Here is a 16,191-nt window from a genome sequence, read left to right on the forward strand (position 1 = left end):
AATTACCCTAGAAGAAACACTCCCAAAAACTCATGCACACCACTTGTTATCCTTGGGGAACTCGTGTCCGGTACGTCCTGTTCCAGAACAGTGCGGTTTATGCTGGCATTGTGTTATGAAAAACAAAATACAGTTTGGCTAAATCTAAATACAAAATCAAAAACACGCAAAACGCAATGTATTTGCTGTCAGTGACCATCACTCACGCTTCTCCTATTCCTAAGTTGTTGACATTACCTGGTGAAGAGCGCCCTCTCTTGGTGAATGGCAGATAGTCTAAAGTTTCCCATTGGGTTAAATACATAGAACTCTGTACGTAATCCACCTACCCTAACATTAGGTGTGACCATTGTGTGTATCGTATGTGTTATCTGGCCTCCTCGTACATCCCAGTCCGTCCGTTTAAGCTCTTTAATCACCCTATCACTCCATTGGTACAGTCCAAGGCTGTCAAGAAACACAAACAAACAACATAGACTCTTTAATAGATGTTAAATTTGCATCGGGGATAAATATGCAAATTTAACATCGGGGATAAAGATGCAAATTTAACATCTATTAAATCGTTTGCAGTACCCGCTGCTAAAACATAGGATTCGAACTGCCTCTAGCTACCGGGCAATCTCGGTGGTCTAGTTGGTATGACACTGCTCTAGAATTGCAAAGGTCGTGGGTTTGAATCCAACCCGAGTAAAATGCCCCGTGATTTTTTTTCACAGGACTCGGGAAAGTACTGAGTATACTGTGCTACATACATCAGTGTATATGGGTAAAAATCAAAAATTAACATAGACTCTCCCAGTCACTCAGTGGCAAATAAACATCCAATTCCAAGGGACCTGTTGCCTTGTATCGGTCGAGTTGGTCTATGAAAAGCGTTTAAAACTGTTTGTTATGAAATCAATATGGTTAGAAAGTTGTTTTAAAAGTGGAATATAATGATCCATACAAATATGCCTCGAAATTGCGTGGTTTTCCTTTTACTTTGCGAACTTACACGCTCGGCCATTTTATGGAGTCAAAAACTTGACTTCACAAAAAGGCGTGCCGTGTTAGTTTACTACTAAGGAAAACCATGCAATTTCGAGGCATATTTGTGTGGAACATTGTATTCTACTTTAAAAACGTCTTTCTAACCACACTGATTTCATAACAAACCGTTTCAAATGATTTTCATGGACCAAAAAGAAAAGTTGGCGTGTCATAAGATGTGTTTTCAATGCAGTTTTGTAATAAATTACCTTTCACTAAACGGTGGTAGACCTGATGGGTCCCTAGGCGTAAACGGCAGACCCTCACTGTCATGATAAAAGGCATATAAGGCGGCAGTAAAACCCTGAGGGAAAAACAAAAAAATGAAAAGTAAGACACTACACAATACCTGTTATTATTATTATTAATTTGTATTCAACAGCAGGACGCTGACCATATCTTCGTTTTTAAGATGCAGCAAGATAAACAGAAGCAGCTTAGGCGTGCTTAAATCCTGCAACTTTGTTTACGGCTATTGGCCTTTTCAGCAACTTTTAGAAAAGCTGTTGCAGTAGTGTGAGGTGTCATGGCCGGGCGGATAGGAGCATCGAACTCTTGTGGTTCAGTCATCGGGATGTGGGTTCGAATCCCAGTTGTGACACTTGTGCCATTGAGCAAGATGCTTAACCATAAGCTTCTCTTCACCCAGGAACTGTCCGTCGTTTTAACTACTACCTGTGCGGAAGGTAGAAAATCGACAGGGACTACTTGTTTTGCTTTAGTAGGATTTGAAACTTTGCATGGTGGAAATACGATATAGAAAGGTTTGCGGTAACACCATGTAATGGCTATCTCTAATGAGTTGGGTAGGTTCTGCTTTAGACGTGTTTTGCTTTAGTGGATCGAGGGGACGTCTTGTTATTAACTTCATCGCGGAGTGATCAAGTTCATAATTGGTCTCAACATTTCGACTAGCTGTCTCTAATCATAGGGCCGCACACAAAGTCTACGCAATGAAAATTATGAGATGTAGATGCACAACCATAGCTTAAAAATTATATTTCTGACATCTGGGCCCAATTTCATCGAGCTGCTAAAAGCACCAAAAGTAGCTAAGCATAACAAAAATATGGTTACCAGTCAAAACAATATGTCACAAAATGTGAGTGGTATCCTGCCTTTTTGTTGCTGAGCAGAACACTTTCGACCACTGTCTTCTGCTTAGAAAGGCCAGTCTTCTCATTTGGTGTATCTCAACATAATTATGCATAAAATAACAAACCTGTGAACATTTGAGCTCAACCGGTTGTCAAAGTTGCGAAATAATAATGATAGAAAAAACACCTTGTCACACAAAGTTGTGTGCTTTTAGATGCTTGACTTCGAGACCTCAAGTTCTAAATCTGAGGTCTCGAAATCAAATTAGTGGAAAATTACTTCTTTCTCGAAAACTATGTCACTTCAGAGGGAGCCGTTTCTCACAATGTTTTATACTACCAACCTCTCCCCATTACTTGTTACCAAGTAAGGTTTTATGCTAATAATTATTTTGAGTAATTACCAATAGTGTCCACTGCTTTTAAGCAGCTTGATGGATATTGATGAATACCTACCAATGAGTGAATAATCTCATGCTGTACGGTGGTGAGTTGCATGGTGCGGTGGGATGGATCGGTGCTCAGAGCGCTCGGACACAGGTTTATGTAGCCAGCAATCGGCCTGCACGGAAAATAACAAATGAAAATGGTTAGAGGGAAACAACAAGGGTACCTTGGTGGAATCTGAACCAATAGCCCACCACATGGTCGAACATGGTCTACATTGTATAGATCGTATCAAATAACCCCTTTGTTGCTATGGAAGTGGCCATCTTGCAGGGCAGGACGTTTGAATCACGCAGCACGCAGCCTTCCCGGTTTTATTTACATGTATATGGCACAAGCACGCACACGTACACGTTCACAGACGCCATGTTGTAGGGCAATTTTGAGTGGTGACATCATATTTGATACTGTCTTTATACTCACATGCGTGTCGGAACACATTGTCGATGAAACATGGACGACCAGAACACAGAGAGCAGGCCTGGGATTTGATCTTACACAGGGTAAGGCCTTTTTCCATTTGCAAAGGGCACTTCCATTGGACAGTAGTAAAGTGTGTGGGGAACTTTTAGAGGGGAACTAAAACCCAAGCAAAACATCAAGTCGTAACAACATTCCAAGGAACTCATTTCAACTCAGAATATTTTGACCACACTTTGGGTCCAGAATGCCTCCCAGTTTAGTATAACAAAGGATGGTTAACGAGTCAGTGCAATGAGTGTGACAAAAAGCCACGATTCCTATTTACTACCAGTCAGGGGTAAATGTATTCTTCTGTTCTGCTGCTTCCCTATTCTGCATCAAAAGGATGTAAACAAATCCTGAAATAAAGACAAAGCTACCATCTCATTCGTATTAATATTCATCCAGGCAACTGAGCCACTCATCAGTCTTGTCTGTTTACACAGTCACAATATCCGTATTTGTGTGCATTACTTTACACTACAATTCAACTCTTGCTCTAAGAGACTTACACTGGCTACCCATTCACTCTCGCATTTCATTCAAAATATTGCTTATCAATGTTCAAATAATTTTGCGCCTCCTTATTTGATAGAGCTGCTAACATTGTACACACCTACAAGAAATCTTTTGTTCTATTAAGAAGGGGAAAAAATGTTGTTAGGCCTATTCCACCATTTTTGACCAAGTCATATGGTGAACGCAGCTTCGCTCACACTGCCTCAACCTTATGGAACAATCTCCCGGAACATTTAAAAAACATTGACTCCATTGTTAACTTTAAAGTTGCTCTACAGACCCACATTGTTTTCATGCATTTTGTTTGATACCTAGTACATCTTGTATCTTGTATATTCTGTTGGCCTTTTTTTCTCTACGGCACATAGGGACATGTTTAATCACTATGTGTTATGCGCTTGGAAAATTGGTTAGTTATTATTACAATTATTTATGACATTTCAAGTCACAAACCTATCCAGGGTGGCCTCCAGTTGACAGAAAGACGCATGCGCCGTTGTGTCCTCTATCAGACAATCAGAGGTCATCTCCGCGGTGACGTAGAGAATGAAATCCGTGTCAGCCACCCCTGGACCCGTCTCCCCGCCGCTTTGTTTACACTGGCTCTGGCTCTCATCACACGTGTAGCACGCCTAGAAGTAATAATGAAAAATGGATATGAAGCAATTAATAACGGTGAAATGAACAATCATGAGGTAACACACAACACACTGTGGTTTCATTCTATTCAGAGTAGTACTAGTATATAATAATATGCAGTTCTTATTATTATTATTATTATTTATTATAATAATATGCAGTTCTTATTATCATTATTGTGATTGTGATTGTCCGATTAGCTCTTGTCAGGGGCTCACCCGAGTGAGCACGGCGGGGACGACCCAGGGAACCTAAACGAACCCACCCAGTATCTTGCTCAAGGGCATAAGTGCCACGACCAGGATTCGAACCCACACTCCGATGACTTCAACCACCAGAACTTGAATTCGATGCTCTTATACCCCTCGGCCATGACACCCTATAAGGTAGATTTCTAGGGTTTCTGTACTCACATGAAGATGTTTGTTAGGTATCGTGACAGGCCCACATTGTGTGACATTCCCACAAGCACCAAGGCAGTACTCATGGGTATCATTAGGCAAGGTGTAGTAATGCGAGTAGGCACATGCTCTGAAAAGAAACAAATGACGACAAGATAAAACAACAGCGCCCTCAAGGACCAACATATCAAATACAAATCTGCCTCATTACAATCAATAGTAATGCTAAAACAGAGTTCTTACACTGTACACATGTATGTACCGGTAGTACTTTATCACAAGTGGGGTCGATTTCTCAAAGCAATAAAAAATCATCGTAAGACAAATTGTCAGTATCACCATATTGATTTGCATTGTGACATCACACTTTACTTAGCAACTACCATTGATTTGCAATTTAGATCAATCTTGACTCTTTGTGAAAACAGCCCCTGAATCCAATTTCACGGCCCTGCTTAACGGTAGGCAGATTTTTGTGCCAATTATGGCAGAACAGTTTGCTGAAAATTCATACAGTAGGCACCAGAAGGTTAGCATTAAAGTACTTTTTCGTGTATTAACGGTTAGCAGCGCTGTGAAATGTAAACTCGCGCAGTAAGCGCCAAATCGGCTACGAAGCTGCTCTATGGAAGGGCCCTGAGCGAATCTGTATGCACCGATGGGGGACATGGATGACTTACCTATTTAGCCTAACAGGGCCTGTAGCTGACGACCAAACATTAAGCATACGAGATAAAAGTAAGACGGCAGCGGGCAACAGATCATTCTGAAGGAAAACATGAAAGAAAAAACAAGATTTTGGTGATTTTCGTTAAAAAAATTAAAGGAACCCGTTGCCTTGGATCGGTCGAGTTGGTCTTTGAAAAGCGTTTGTAACCGTTTGTTATAAAAGGCATATGAGTAGAGAGATGTTGTAAAAGTAGAATACAATGATCCACACAAACAAGCCTCGAAATTGCACGGTTGTCCTTTTACATTGTCGACAAACACGGTCGGCCATTTATGTGAGTCAAATGTTTTACTCCCATAAATGGCCGACCGTGTTAGTTAATTGTGTTTTACTTTTAACAAACGGTTACAATGCTTTTTATAGACCAACTCGTCCCATCCAAGGCAACGTGTTCCTTTAAACTAACAATCTGAGAGATGAGGCTTTGTTATGCCAGTTTACAAGGTTAAAAGCAACTCTTGGTATGGGGTATGGGGCTACAGGAAAACAAATATTAAAGATGAACAAAATTCAGGGGAGCTGAATGAAGGAATTAATATTCTCAAAAACAAATTATTCTGACATTTCTCCATACGAATCAACCGGATATGAAACAATACTTTGCCACACAATTTCACTGAACTCTTCAGAAAACTATCATTGGCTCAGTGCTATACATGTAAGGTCATAAATTGAAATGTCATTGTTATGATAATCAAAATTTTGTTAAGAGAAACATACATGAAGTTTGATTTTTTTTTTATGTTTTAAATAGTACATAATAAATAACAACCGTATTTCTATAGCGCCTAACACCTCCAAAAGAAGGTCTCTAAGCGCTCAGAGGGAAAACAAAAGAATAATTAAGTATATATGAAGATTTGAATAGATATGTTTTGAGAAGAGTCTTGAAACTTGAGATCGTGGTGGCTTGTTTGATGTGTAGAGGGAGATTGTTCCATAAATGAGGTGCAGCAAACTGATAACTACGTTGACCATATGCTTTGGTGGTAACTTTAGGAATAACGAGGGTGTCTTTGTTGGCAGAACGGAGGTTTCTAGTACGAGTGTATGGAGTTAGTAGATCATAAACAGAATATTTCTTTTTGCGACCAATTATTTTGGAGACCACCCCAGATCAATTTACTCCATTTACCAGGAGTTCCAAAAAATGCCAAACAAATTTTATGAAATCCTTACAAACTGCACAAATCTTACAGTCCGGCGCTCGTCGTGTACTTTAGCCAAGTGAGTTATTTTGTAGTAACTTGGAACGTAAATTTCTTGCAGGAATGCCAAAAATAAATCTACCTTTAATTAAGACCTTTTATAGAAAGTCAAATAAAAGCATGTGTGTCATGTCCTCACACTGCTTGCACAGAGTGAAACAAAAGTAGGGAAATTACTCCAGATCTTATGGTAATAGAGTAACATAATATAATTTGTGTATGGCCAGAGTGCATGTATAGTACTTTAAATTTGTCTTGTAAGATAACAAGTTTTTATTTTGAGTGGCCAAACCGCGCCTCAAAATTCCTTAAACTTGGTGAGCCATCTTATTTTATGCAAAGAAGTAATGTGACTTCAACAAAGGTTTTGATTGGTGAAGTTAAGGGTTATTTGGAACAATGAATATTCATGAGCAGGCTTAAGTGAGCAGGGATAAAAAGTTAAGGGGGAATACAAATAAAATTCCTAAGTTTCTTTTCTGGTTTGGGAGGGTGTGTAGGCCCCATGGGAATAGAATATGTATTTTTGGCATTCGACATCAGAGCTTCTTGAGGAGAGGGTGTGAATCCTGCCTCAAAGATTTAAATTGCGAGCCTTAGGAGAAAGGGCATAGCCAGCCTTTGGCAGTGAGAACTAGTGAGAGTTCAACCAACAATAGTTTTCAGTGGAGTTATATGTGGCAATTTTGAGCAGAACTTCGAGAAAGCCAGGATTCGCCAGTATTCCTGTAAGTTAAACTTTATATTAAATGTTGTTAAATTTAAAGTGGAACCTTGCATTTATTGTACAGTTTAAGAGAATTTATTTGATTTACTGTCACTGGAAGAACGTTGTCCAATCTTTAATAATGCAAAGAGTATGTGATTCAATATCCAAGACGGGCGAGTTAGCCAACCGAATTTCAAATTGTGTTTCTCTATTCTTGCGGTATTTAATTAATGGGCCCGAGTGGAACAAAGGCTCTGAGAAATAAGTTTGTATTCTTTTGTGATATTATGAGATGACTTGTTTTAAATAGACCGAGTAGTTAGAATGGTGTTCATTATGTATTTATGTACAGGGCTTGTGCCTTGGGAGAAGCCCCGCACTGGTGGTACTTGAGAAGTTGATGAAGGTGGACTGGGACCTCACTGCGAGTGAGCGCACGTGACCGTTAGACGAGAAGAACGGAACATCTCCCCCCCCCCCCACCAGAGGAAGGCAGAACAAGAGTAAAGTTAACGGCAGAGCTTGTAAATATTGTAGAACGTAAAATGTTAATAAATCTGTAAATATAAATGAGAAACGTCACCATAGTTTTCTTGTATGTGTGTGTGTCGAGGGGGGCGGGTGTAATACTGAAGGTCTATACTTGGGTGGAGTCCTGGGTATGTGGCACTGCTCAACACGGGAAATCTGCGCTGAAACATTTCAAATCGTGGAGCACCAATTCCATATCATCACATCCACCAAAGCCGAGATACAGTTAACGCTTGAAGTATTACAACTCTTTAAGTGTCAATACACATCAGCGTAGCTTTGTACATAGACTATAAGTAGTCATGACTGATTACACAGCTTTCTCACAAAGGGTCTGTTTTATGCTTGGTACGCGTTATCGTTACTGCATTTTGAGAAAGTTTTCACTTGAACTACTGCGGCTATCATGGTTATGGGAAAAGATATTAGTTTTTATCCCCCAAAGTTTGAATCTGAGAAGCGTTACTGACAGTATCGTTTCTCTGGTTAGTGCGTGTTTTAAACCACTCCCAATTTTCAGCAATATCTCGAAAATTCTACCATGTAGGCCTATATTTTGAAATTACATATTCCATAGGTTTAGTTTAAAGGTATCTCTGTATAGGATTGAAACAACCAGGGGATTCCAATAACCAAAGGTACACAATCCCTTAATATTGCATAAAATAAAAAACCTGTGGAAATTTGAAAACAATTGGTTGTCAAAGTTGCAGGAGCATATTGGAGGAAAAAACACCCCTTGTCGCACAGGTTGTGTGATTTCAGATGCCTTGCATTTTAGCCCTGAGGTCTTGCCTAGATATAAACACCCCTACCATTTCACAATTTTTAGTCAGAACCTTTCCCTTTAAGAGATCACTTTAAAATAGCTGCAGGTGAACCTAGAAGCGATGCCCAATTGAAACTCAAATGCTTTTGACACAAATAAATAATTCACTGGTGTTCTCTAAAAGTGGACGTCTGAGTCGAAACAGCTCAATTCAAGAAACAGCAGGCCATGACTTAACCCACTGCATCCACAGCAGTTGCCGTGGTGCCCCGTGCTTTTGCTGTGGAGCCTTTTACAAAGTTCCAATACGTTTTCCTCAGATGTGACCTTTACCACCGAGAAAATTGCTGTGTCCCTTCAAGAACAAAATTCAAGGCCTGAATCAGCCCCTATTAAAGGCAGTGGACACCTTTGGTAATAATTGTCACAGACCAGTCTTCTCATTTGGTGTATTTCAACATAATTATGCATAAAATAACAAACCTGTGAAATTTGAGCTCAATTGGTCGTTGAGGTTGCGAGAGAATAATGGAAGAAAATTTACCCTTGTTGCACAAGTTGTGTGCTTTCAGATGCTTATTTTCGGGAACTCAAAATCTTAATTTAAGGACTCAATCAAATTCAAATATTTTAGTGAGAAATTACTTCTTTCTCAAAAACTACGTTACTTCAGCATTCAGGGGGAGCTGTTTCTCAATTTTGTTTTATACCCCATTTATACTCATTACCAAGTAAGGTTTTATGGCAATAACTATTTTGAGTAATTATGAATAGTGTCCAGTGCCTTTGACACAAACTACCAGGTTCTATTTATTTTAGTTGTTTCTTCCGACCATAATTCTGAGATATGCCTTCCCCCCCCCTCAAAGACAGAAAGATTTACAAAACAAATAACTAAACAAAAACATTCTTCAATTCTTCATTCTTCTTTTTTACTATTTGCCTTTTTTATGTATGAACAGCAACTTATAGGACTATGTGTAGGTTTTCTATTTTGCTCATGTAGTTTTGGTAATTTTTGTTTTATTTGGGTTTTTCGTATCACGTGATTACAAAATTCAACAAATTGTACATTGAGACTAACAATGTAGGCAGAATGTGCGTCAACGGAATCATTGACTAACGAGTAAAGAACGGATATCCAAAGAATTCAAAGCAAGGAGAGTCACCTTTTGAACTTAACCATCGAGTCACCATGGCAACAGTATTTGCTTTTCAGTTTCTAGCGGCATCCTACATTCTATTAAGAAGCTCTGGATAGTTTGCCAACATCCAAATGGCCGGCATTCTTCACTCACTCTTGAGTAATCAATGCTCGCTTTAATTTACTGAGCACTCCCAGTGTTACTTGGTCTGAACGACCAAAGAATGCCTTCAACTCAAATCAATAGTAGCATTGCAAGAAAAATCATTTTGTGTTTGTGCTGTTTTAGAACCATTGACTCACAGAACACCCCACCCCCCACCCATTCAAACCGGCGCCCTTTATTTGACCAGGAACGTTAATGAACCCATAATTATCTGTTACATTCTTAATATACTTTCATGATGGTGAAAACAGATGGCAAGACATAACCGTCACTTTTGCATTTCCCAAGCGACTCCGTCCCTCCCAGCCTTACCAGCTTGATGCGCAAGTAATGACATTTAACGGGAGCACAACAGAGCTTTGGGTTACCATGGTAACTCCACATCTTTCCCCAGCAATGCATTGATTTAATCTGAGAGTCAAAAGTCAAAATCCATGTTGATCGTCAGAACAGTTTAACTTGTTTCATGACAACAATTTGTGGGCATTCGAGGGTTTATAATCCTGGTGTTGAGTAGAAAGTACAACATTTTATAGCCAGATTATGTCCACTGGAATTACATTATAAGTACATGTAAGTGGAGAAAAATCAAGTAATGTGAAAAAATGAATTCCTAAAGGCTAGGTCCCACTGCAGCGATTATGAGAACGATAACAATAACGAGATAATGCATTCCATTGGTTGAATGAGCGTGTTCGTGTTCTTCGTGGAGCAATTCAAACAATAGAATGCTTTCTCTTTGCGTCGTGATCGTTATTGTTTTCGTTATCGCTGCAGTGTGACTCGGCCTTTAGAGGAAGGCATCAACCTTAAAGGGAGATTGTGGTCTTTTAACTTTTCCCCTAAAGGTTTATGTATCCATTTTAAGGTAAGGTAAGGTTTATATAGGGATCGATTTCATCCAGCAACTTTTAGTCAGAAGCTTATTTTGTGCACACTAAGTGCTAACATTGAGTAGAAGCTGATGATTTTTGAGTGGCAATTGATACATTCTCGGCTATAAAAGGGAAATTGTGTACAGGTTTTGTACATCGTTCTTGAAGAGGCATGGCAATTTTCCTCTGGTAAGGGGCTTTCGTTGAGGCAAATGATAATGTACATTTGCTCTTAAACTTTGCAAAGGGCATTGCAGCAAAAGCACAGGGCACCAGGGCAATTGCTGTGTGTGCCATGGACTTTTTGAGGCCTCTGAAGTTCATAGATTGTTTTTGTCAGTGTGTGGTGATAGACAAAATTATCACACACACACACACACAAAAACAAAAATCGCTTGACAATTTTCAGCTAAATCCAGAGTCTGAGAAAACAGCAACAAACTGTTACTGTTTTTTTCAAAAGAACGTTGAATCCATCCTTGTTTAGGAAGGAGACAGCAGGTACCAGCCACAACTCTGGCCAAAGCATTTGCTAACAGATACCGACCCTCAGAAAAAACTGAGAAACCATTCAAGCACGACTCACAAGCTAATAATCAAGCTAATACGTGCAAAATGTGGAATATGAAATATGCACATTTTTTTTACAGGATCAAACTCTCATAAATCATAAAACATCCATTTAAAATGAAAATAAAAATGTTTCAACACTTTTTACTGGTCATAAACAAAGGTTTATACACACCCACGTGACGCGCTTTCCACCAATAGAAATAGCGAAACTGTCTGAGTGTCACAAGTGATCTAGTGTTGTAAATAAACCATAATATTTCCCTCATTTATTTTATTGGTCAAGAGTTTAGAGACCCAATGAATATTCATTTAGTTCTGTGATGCAGTCAGTGAACTCCAGTTGAGTGAACAAGTCCTTATTTGGGAAGACATGAGTGGGCTGATGTAGGGTGTATGTGTGTGCATTGAGAGGTGACTATTGTTCTGTAGAGTGGGTGCCATGGTTGGGTGAGTTTAAGAATTCCTTGTAGCCTTAGTTTAGGGTGCGGTTCATGAGTGCATGGCTTGGTTGTCTTTCTTACATTTGTTGTTTGGAGCCACATCCCGTGGTTATGTGACACTGAGGTATTTATGAATGCTACTTATGGCACAGTAGAGCTTTGTAAAAACAATTATATATTAATAACTGGCAATCTTGGTGGTCTATATGGTAATACACTGCTCTAGAATTGCAAGGGTCATGGGTTCGAATCCCACCCGAGCAAAAATACCTGTGATTTTTTGTACAGGAGTCAGAAAAGAACTGAGCATACAGTGCTTACACACATAACCATTAATATAGGGAAACGTACGAGTCCATTTAATGAGGGTTGTTCTAAAACCCCCTCGACCCACGACCCACGACTCTCCGACGTCCACCCCGTGTTCGAAGAATGTCCCAATTCCGAATTCATAAAATGTTGCTTTACGGCCGAGTAAGAATTAAGTCTCCGATTTAGAATTCACAGTGTGTGATCCGCGACGCAACTTCCTTCCACGACTAGACTTGACTTCAAGTCTGAGACTGCGGTTATATTATCTGCATCAGCCACACAGAATTGGGAGTATTTACTCCCCGCTTCCGCACGACAAGTGCACACCGATTGGGGACCCCAAGCACGACCGTGTGGCCATTCGGTCGGTCGGGCGGGTCATGGAGGTAGAATTCTAACTCCATGGTCGGATCTACAACCTTGAGCTCCGCTTATAGAGCAACTAGTAGTACCATAGTACACAGGACGAGAGCGATCGGCCGGAAATGGGTCCGCCTGATCATCACTGATGAATTGGCCGTAATCGTACTCGGGCGGTACATGCAGGTTCCCAGTTGGGATAATAATCTTGGATCGGCCAAGAGACACACGTGGAAATACAGCGGTTTTTTATTTGTACATCACAATTGCACAGGCCCGATCTCGGCAGCCAATCATGCGAAGTTTGCTTCGTGCATACTACGTGTCTCGTACGCTGTGTTGTTGTGATGTGCGAGGCATGGTAGTCGATGTCAGCATACACAATTTTGTGTGTGATTGGCTGAGGTTGTGAACTGTGGCAATTTCGGTGTACAAAAAAAAAGATCGCGCAAAAGTCGATGGTCGAGGGGGTCGTGGGTCGAGGGGGTTTTAGAACAACCCATTTAATGATGACTCGCCTTTGTGTTGTTTGTATGCCTACACCTATCGTCTGACCATGTTGTCCCTTGTCTTTGTCTTTGTTTGTGTTCCTTAGTATCATGTTTGTCTGTCAACAGGTTAGGGCACAAAAGGATTTTGCTAAAAGCCATTATACACTTTCGGTAAACAGTATTGTCCAAGTCCCACACTTCGTGTATCACAACTTATATATAAAATAACAATCCTGTGGAAATTTAGGCTCAATCGGACATCGGAGTCGGGAGAAAATATCGGGAAAACCCACTCCTGTTTTCGCGCGTTTCGCCGTATCATGACATGTGTTTATAACAAATCCGTAATTCTCGTTAACGAGAATTTATATTGTTTTACCGTTTTCTAAAAAAGTAAAGCATTTCATGGACTAATATTTCAAGAGAAGTCTTTCACCATTACCTTCTGTAAACCCTGTAAATTATTTGTAAATCTGTGAACTTTTTTTGTTTTTCTGTACCGAAAGGGTCCAATGGCTTTAACCTTACACCTAAATGTTGTCTTTAAATTACTACTTGTTTATTTTTTTTGAAGTATTGTGTACCTAATCATACCTCATTATATACTATATTGCTTGTTTTAATTTCGACATAAATGTACGCTATTGTATTATTGTTTTGTATGACAGCATTGAAATAAATGTACTGAATACATTATATAACATAAAACCATTCCGACAAATGCTGCCAGAATGAACCTTGCAAAATCTAATTAGTTTGCTTTCTCCTGGATGCACAGTAAACACCCACATAACAAATTATCATTACAGACTGGACCCAAAGTCTCTCCTTTATGGTATCATAATTCATGGGGCCATTTACAAAATACCAAAACGCTTAGAAAAGTTGCAAATTGTTTCAATTCAGTGTGCTTCGGCCAATCTTGCAACTTTGGGTTCCAGAATGCCCCCTGAAAGTTTTTACAAATCCTGGGGAGAACCTAACGGACATTACCTTGACTAGAAAAGAGGTAGCTGCAGGTAGCTTATCAACATCATCTTCATATTCCACATGGATGCGTAGGGGATGAGACGCACTTCTTTTTCTTAATCGGCCTGTTGGTGTTTGGTCCAAATGAACGCCATACTTTATCTGCAAATGTCAGACAATATTTCAGGAGTCAATTCCCGGGGAAGTATTTGGGGTAATATTGTTGGGGCTTTATTTATAAATACAAATTCTAAATTGGGTTTTAAAAAAAAAGAAAAATTCACTGGAGCAGGACTTAAACCAATGACACCTGGTTTATTTTCCAACTGAGCTTTTCAAAATGATTTTTTCCGCCCTATGTTGGTGATATTCCTGTCAGTAACTTTGTTCGGGGCCAGCGCCAGCCAGAACCATATAATCGGTAACTGTCATGTTTTTGTAGCCAGGGATCACACCCGAGTTTATGATACAACCTGGGAAGCGGAAGCCAGGCAATCACCTAAAAGGGATGGGATTTTTGGCTATTTTAATATCAAGAAATACAACACAGGGGAGAATGACTGGGTGAGTTTTAAAAAATTAACTAGTCAGTTTTCCCTTATGGTTTACAGGCATGCATGCTTTTGTTTTGAAAGAGCAAGGGCACCAAGGCCTACGTGTATTCTCAAAGGGTGGAGTGGTGATTTAATGCTAAAAACCCCAAATTCACCTTCTTCATCTGCTACACTGCCCTTCTCGGGCAAAACAGCCAAACTCAAAAATTATTTTATGTTTTCCCAGTAAATTGTGGGTGATTTTCCCTTTCTTATGTTTCAAAGGCATGCTATGTCTGGATGTGAATATAGACGATGTGACCTCTGACGTCACACAAAAACCATAACATGATTGGCGCGCATACCGCCGGGCAAAACCTTTGTGTTTTGGCAGCCAGCTAGAAAGTGTATGCAGTCTTACCATGACTATATGCATCTTTTGGCCATTTGCCCGGCTAAACATGACGTATATAGTGTTTTGTCAACAGAGGGCGGTTTGAATGTAAACATCGGTCACATCGTTTATATAATGTTCCATCTTGGCATATTTTCCTATTTTTACACTTTCATCCCGGTTAGTGGCAAAACCGAACACCTCTGTACTTGCTTTTTCTCAAAATGTCATTTTTCTAGCAAGGCTGTTTTGCCATTAAGGGCCGTACACTGCTTGACTTCACAACCTTTCATGGCAATTTGGAAATTCTGTCGAACGTCATTCTGCTTGAATGAACCTTGCGAAATCTAATTAGTTTGCTTTCTCCTGGATGCACAGTAATCAGTACGGAACAAATTATCATTACAGACTGGACCTAAAGTCTTTCCTTTATGCTATCATTTACAAAATACCAAAACGCTTATAAAAGTTGCAAATACATGTAGCAGGGCCTTATTGCTCTGCTCTTTATCAAAGCCTTGAAATTGGGCACAGGTTACCAGCCAAAAGAGCAGTGTTATTGACTGGTTCCACACAAATGTATTTGCTCAGCATGCTTAGCAGATTACTGTTTAAAAAGCAATATTCAATAATAGCCAGATAAAAGCATCAAATTCTGAAAAAGTATTGCACCAGCAGTTTTATTTTTTAATTAGTTTTCAATTACTGAGTCTGAAAACTCACAGATAAAAGTTAATTCCATTATTAAGGGAATAAAAGTGTAGCGACGAGTTCTTTCACGACTGTTTAAAACACGCTGGGTCGTTGCCGTTTGATAAAGGCCTGAGCCGAAGGCAAGGGCCTTTATCACTTGGCAACAACCCTGCAAGGTTTTATACGACCGTTAAAGAACGCGTCACTACTCTTTCATTCCCATTCATAAATGCTGTTTTGGTTAAAAGGCGTAATAAAGTAAGAAACTCTGTAAAACTTATCCGTTTCCGACATGATTGAGCTCTGTATGTACATGTACGACGCACGTGTGTTGCATTGTTTTGACTGAGAAACCTATTTATGACAGTTTCCGGTTCCGTTCGTGCGCGTATAGTCTTGGTGCAACAAGTTCTCGTTTTCCTTTCACACAGAGCGCGCCCGCTCGCCCGTAACAAGAAACGTCTTGCACCAAGACCAGCGTGGAGTATCCGCTCACAACCGGCCATAAACACTGTTCATTATCAACTGTTTAAACACCCCCCTACATGACGCGCTCTCGACCAATAGGAATAGTGAAACTGTACGAGGTATTTGTGAACAATTCTTCAAAAACAAGGTCCATCTGAGATAGTATCAAGTAAATGAAATAACACTTGTAGACCCTAAATGTATTATTTTGATATAAATGCATTCAAAA

The 16,191-nt window shown here is 39.8% G+C and overlaps 1 protein-coding gene across 1 annotated transcript in view; it reads right to left on the reverse strand.

Annotated features, from left to right (window-relative positions):
- The window catches only part of LOC117287931 (leishmanolysin-like peptidase), a 37,210-nt gene that overhangs the window by 11,703 nt on the left and 9,316 nt on the right, over positions 1-16,191 (reverse strand). Inside the window, exons 2-8 of the mRNA XM_033768567.1 lie at positions 13,899-14,036; positions 5,278-5,363; positions 4,610-4,727; positions 4,011-4,189; positions 2,586-2,691; positions 1,242-1,336; positions 330-447 (exon numbers count right to left, since the gene is read on the reverse strand). Of these exons, the coding sequence (XP_033624458.1) occupies positions 330-447; positions 1,242-1,336; positions 2,586-2,691; positions 4,011-4,189; positions 4,610-4,727; positions 5,278-5,363; positions 13,899-14,036 (840 nt within the window). The remainder of the gene's footprint in view (positions 1-329; positions 448-1,241; positions 1,337-2,585; positions 2,692-4,010; positions 4,190-4,609; positions 4,728-5,277; positions 5,364-13,898; positions 14,037-16,191) is intronic.

The sequence above is a fragment of the Asterias rubens genome, chromosome 3 (genome assembly GCF_902459465.1).
Source record: "Asterias rubens chromosome 3, eAstRub1.3, whole genome shotgun sequence".
Lineage (NCBI taxonomy): Eukaryota > Metazoa > Echinodermata > Asteroidea > Forcipulatida > Asteriidae > Asterias > Asterias rubens.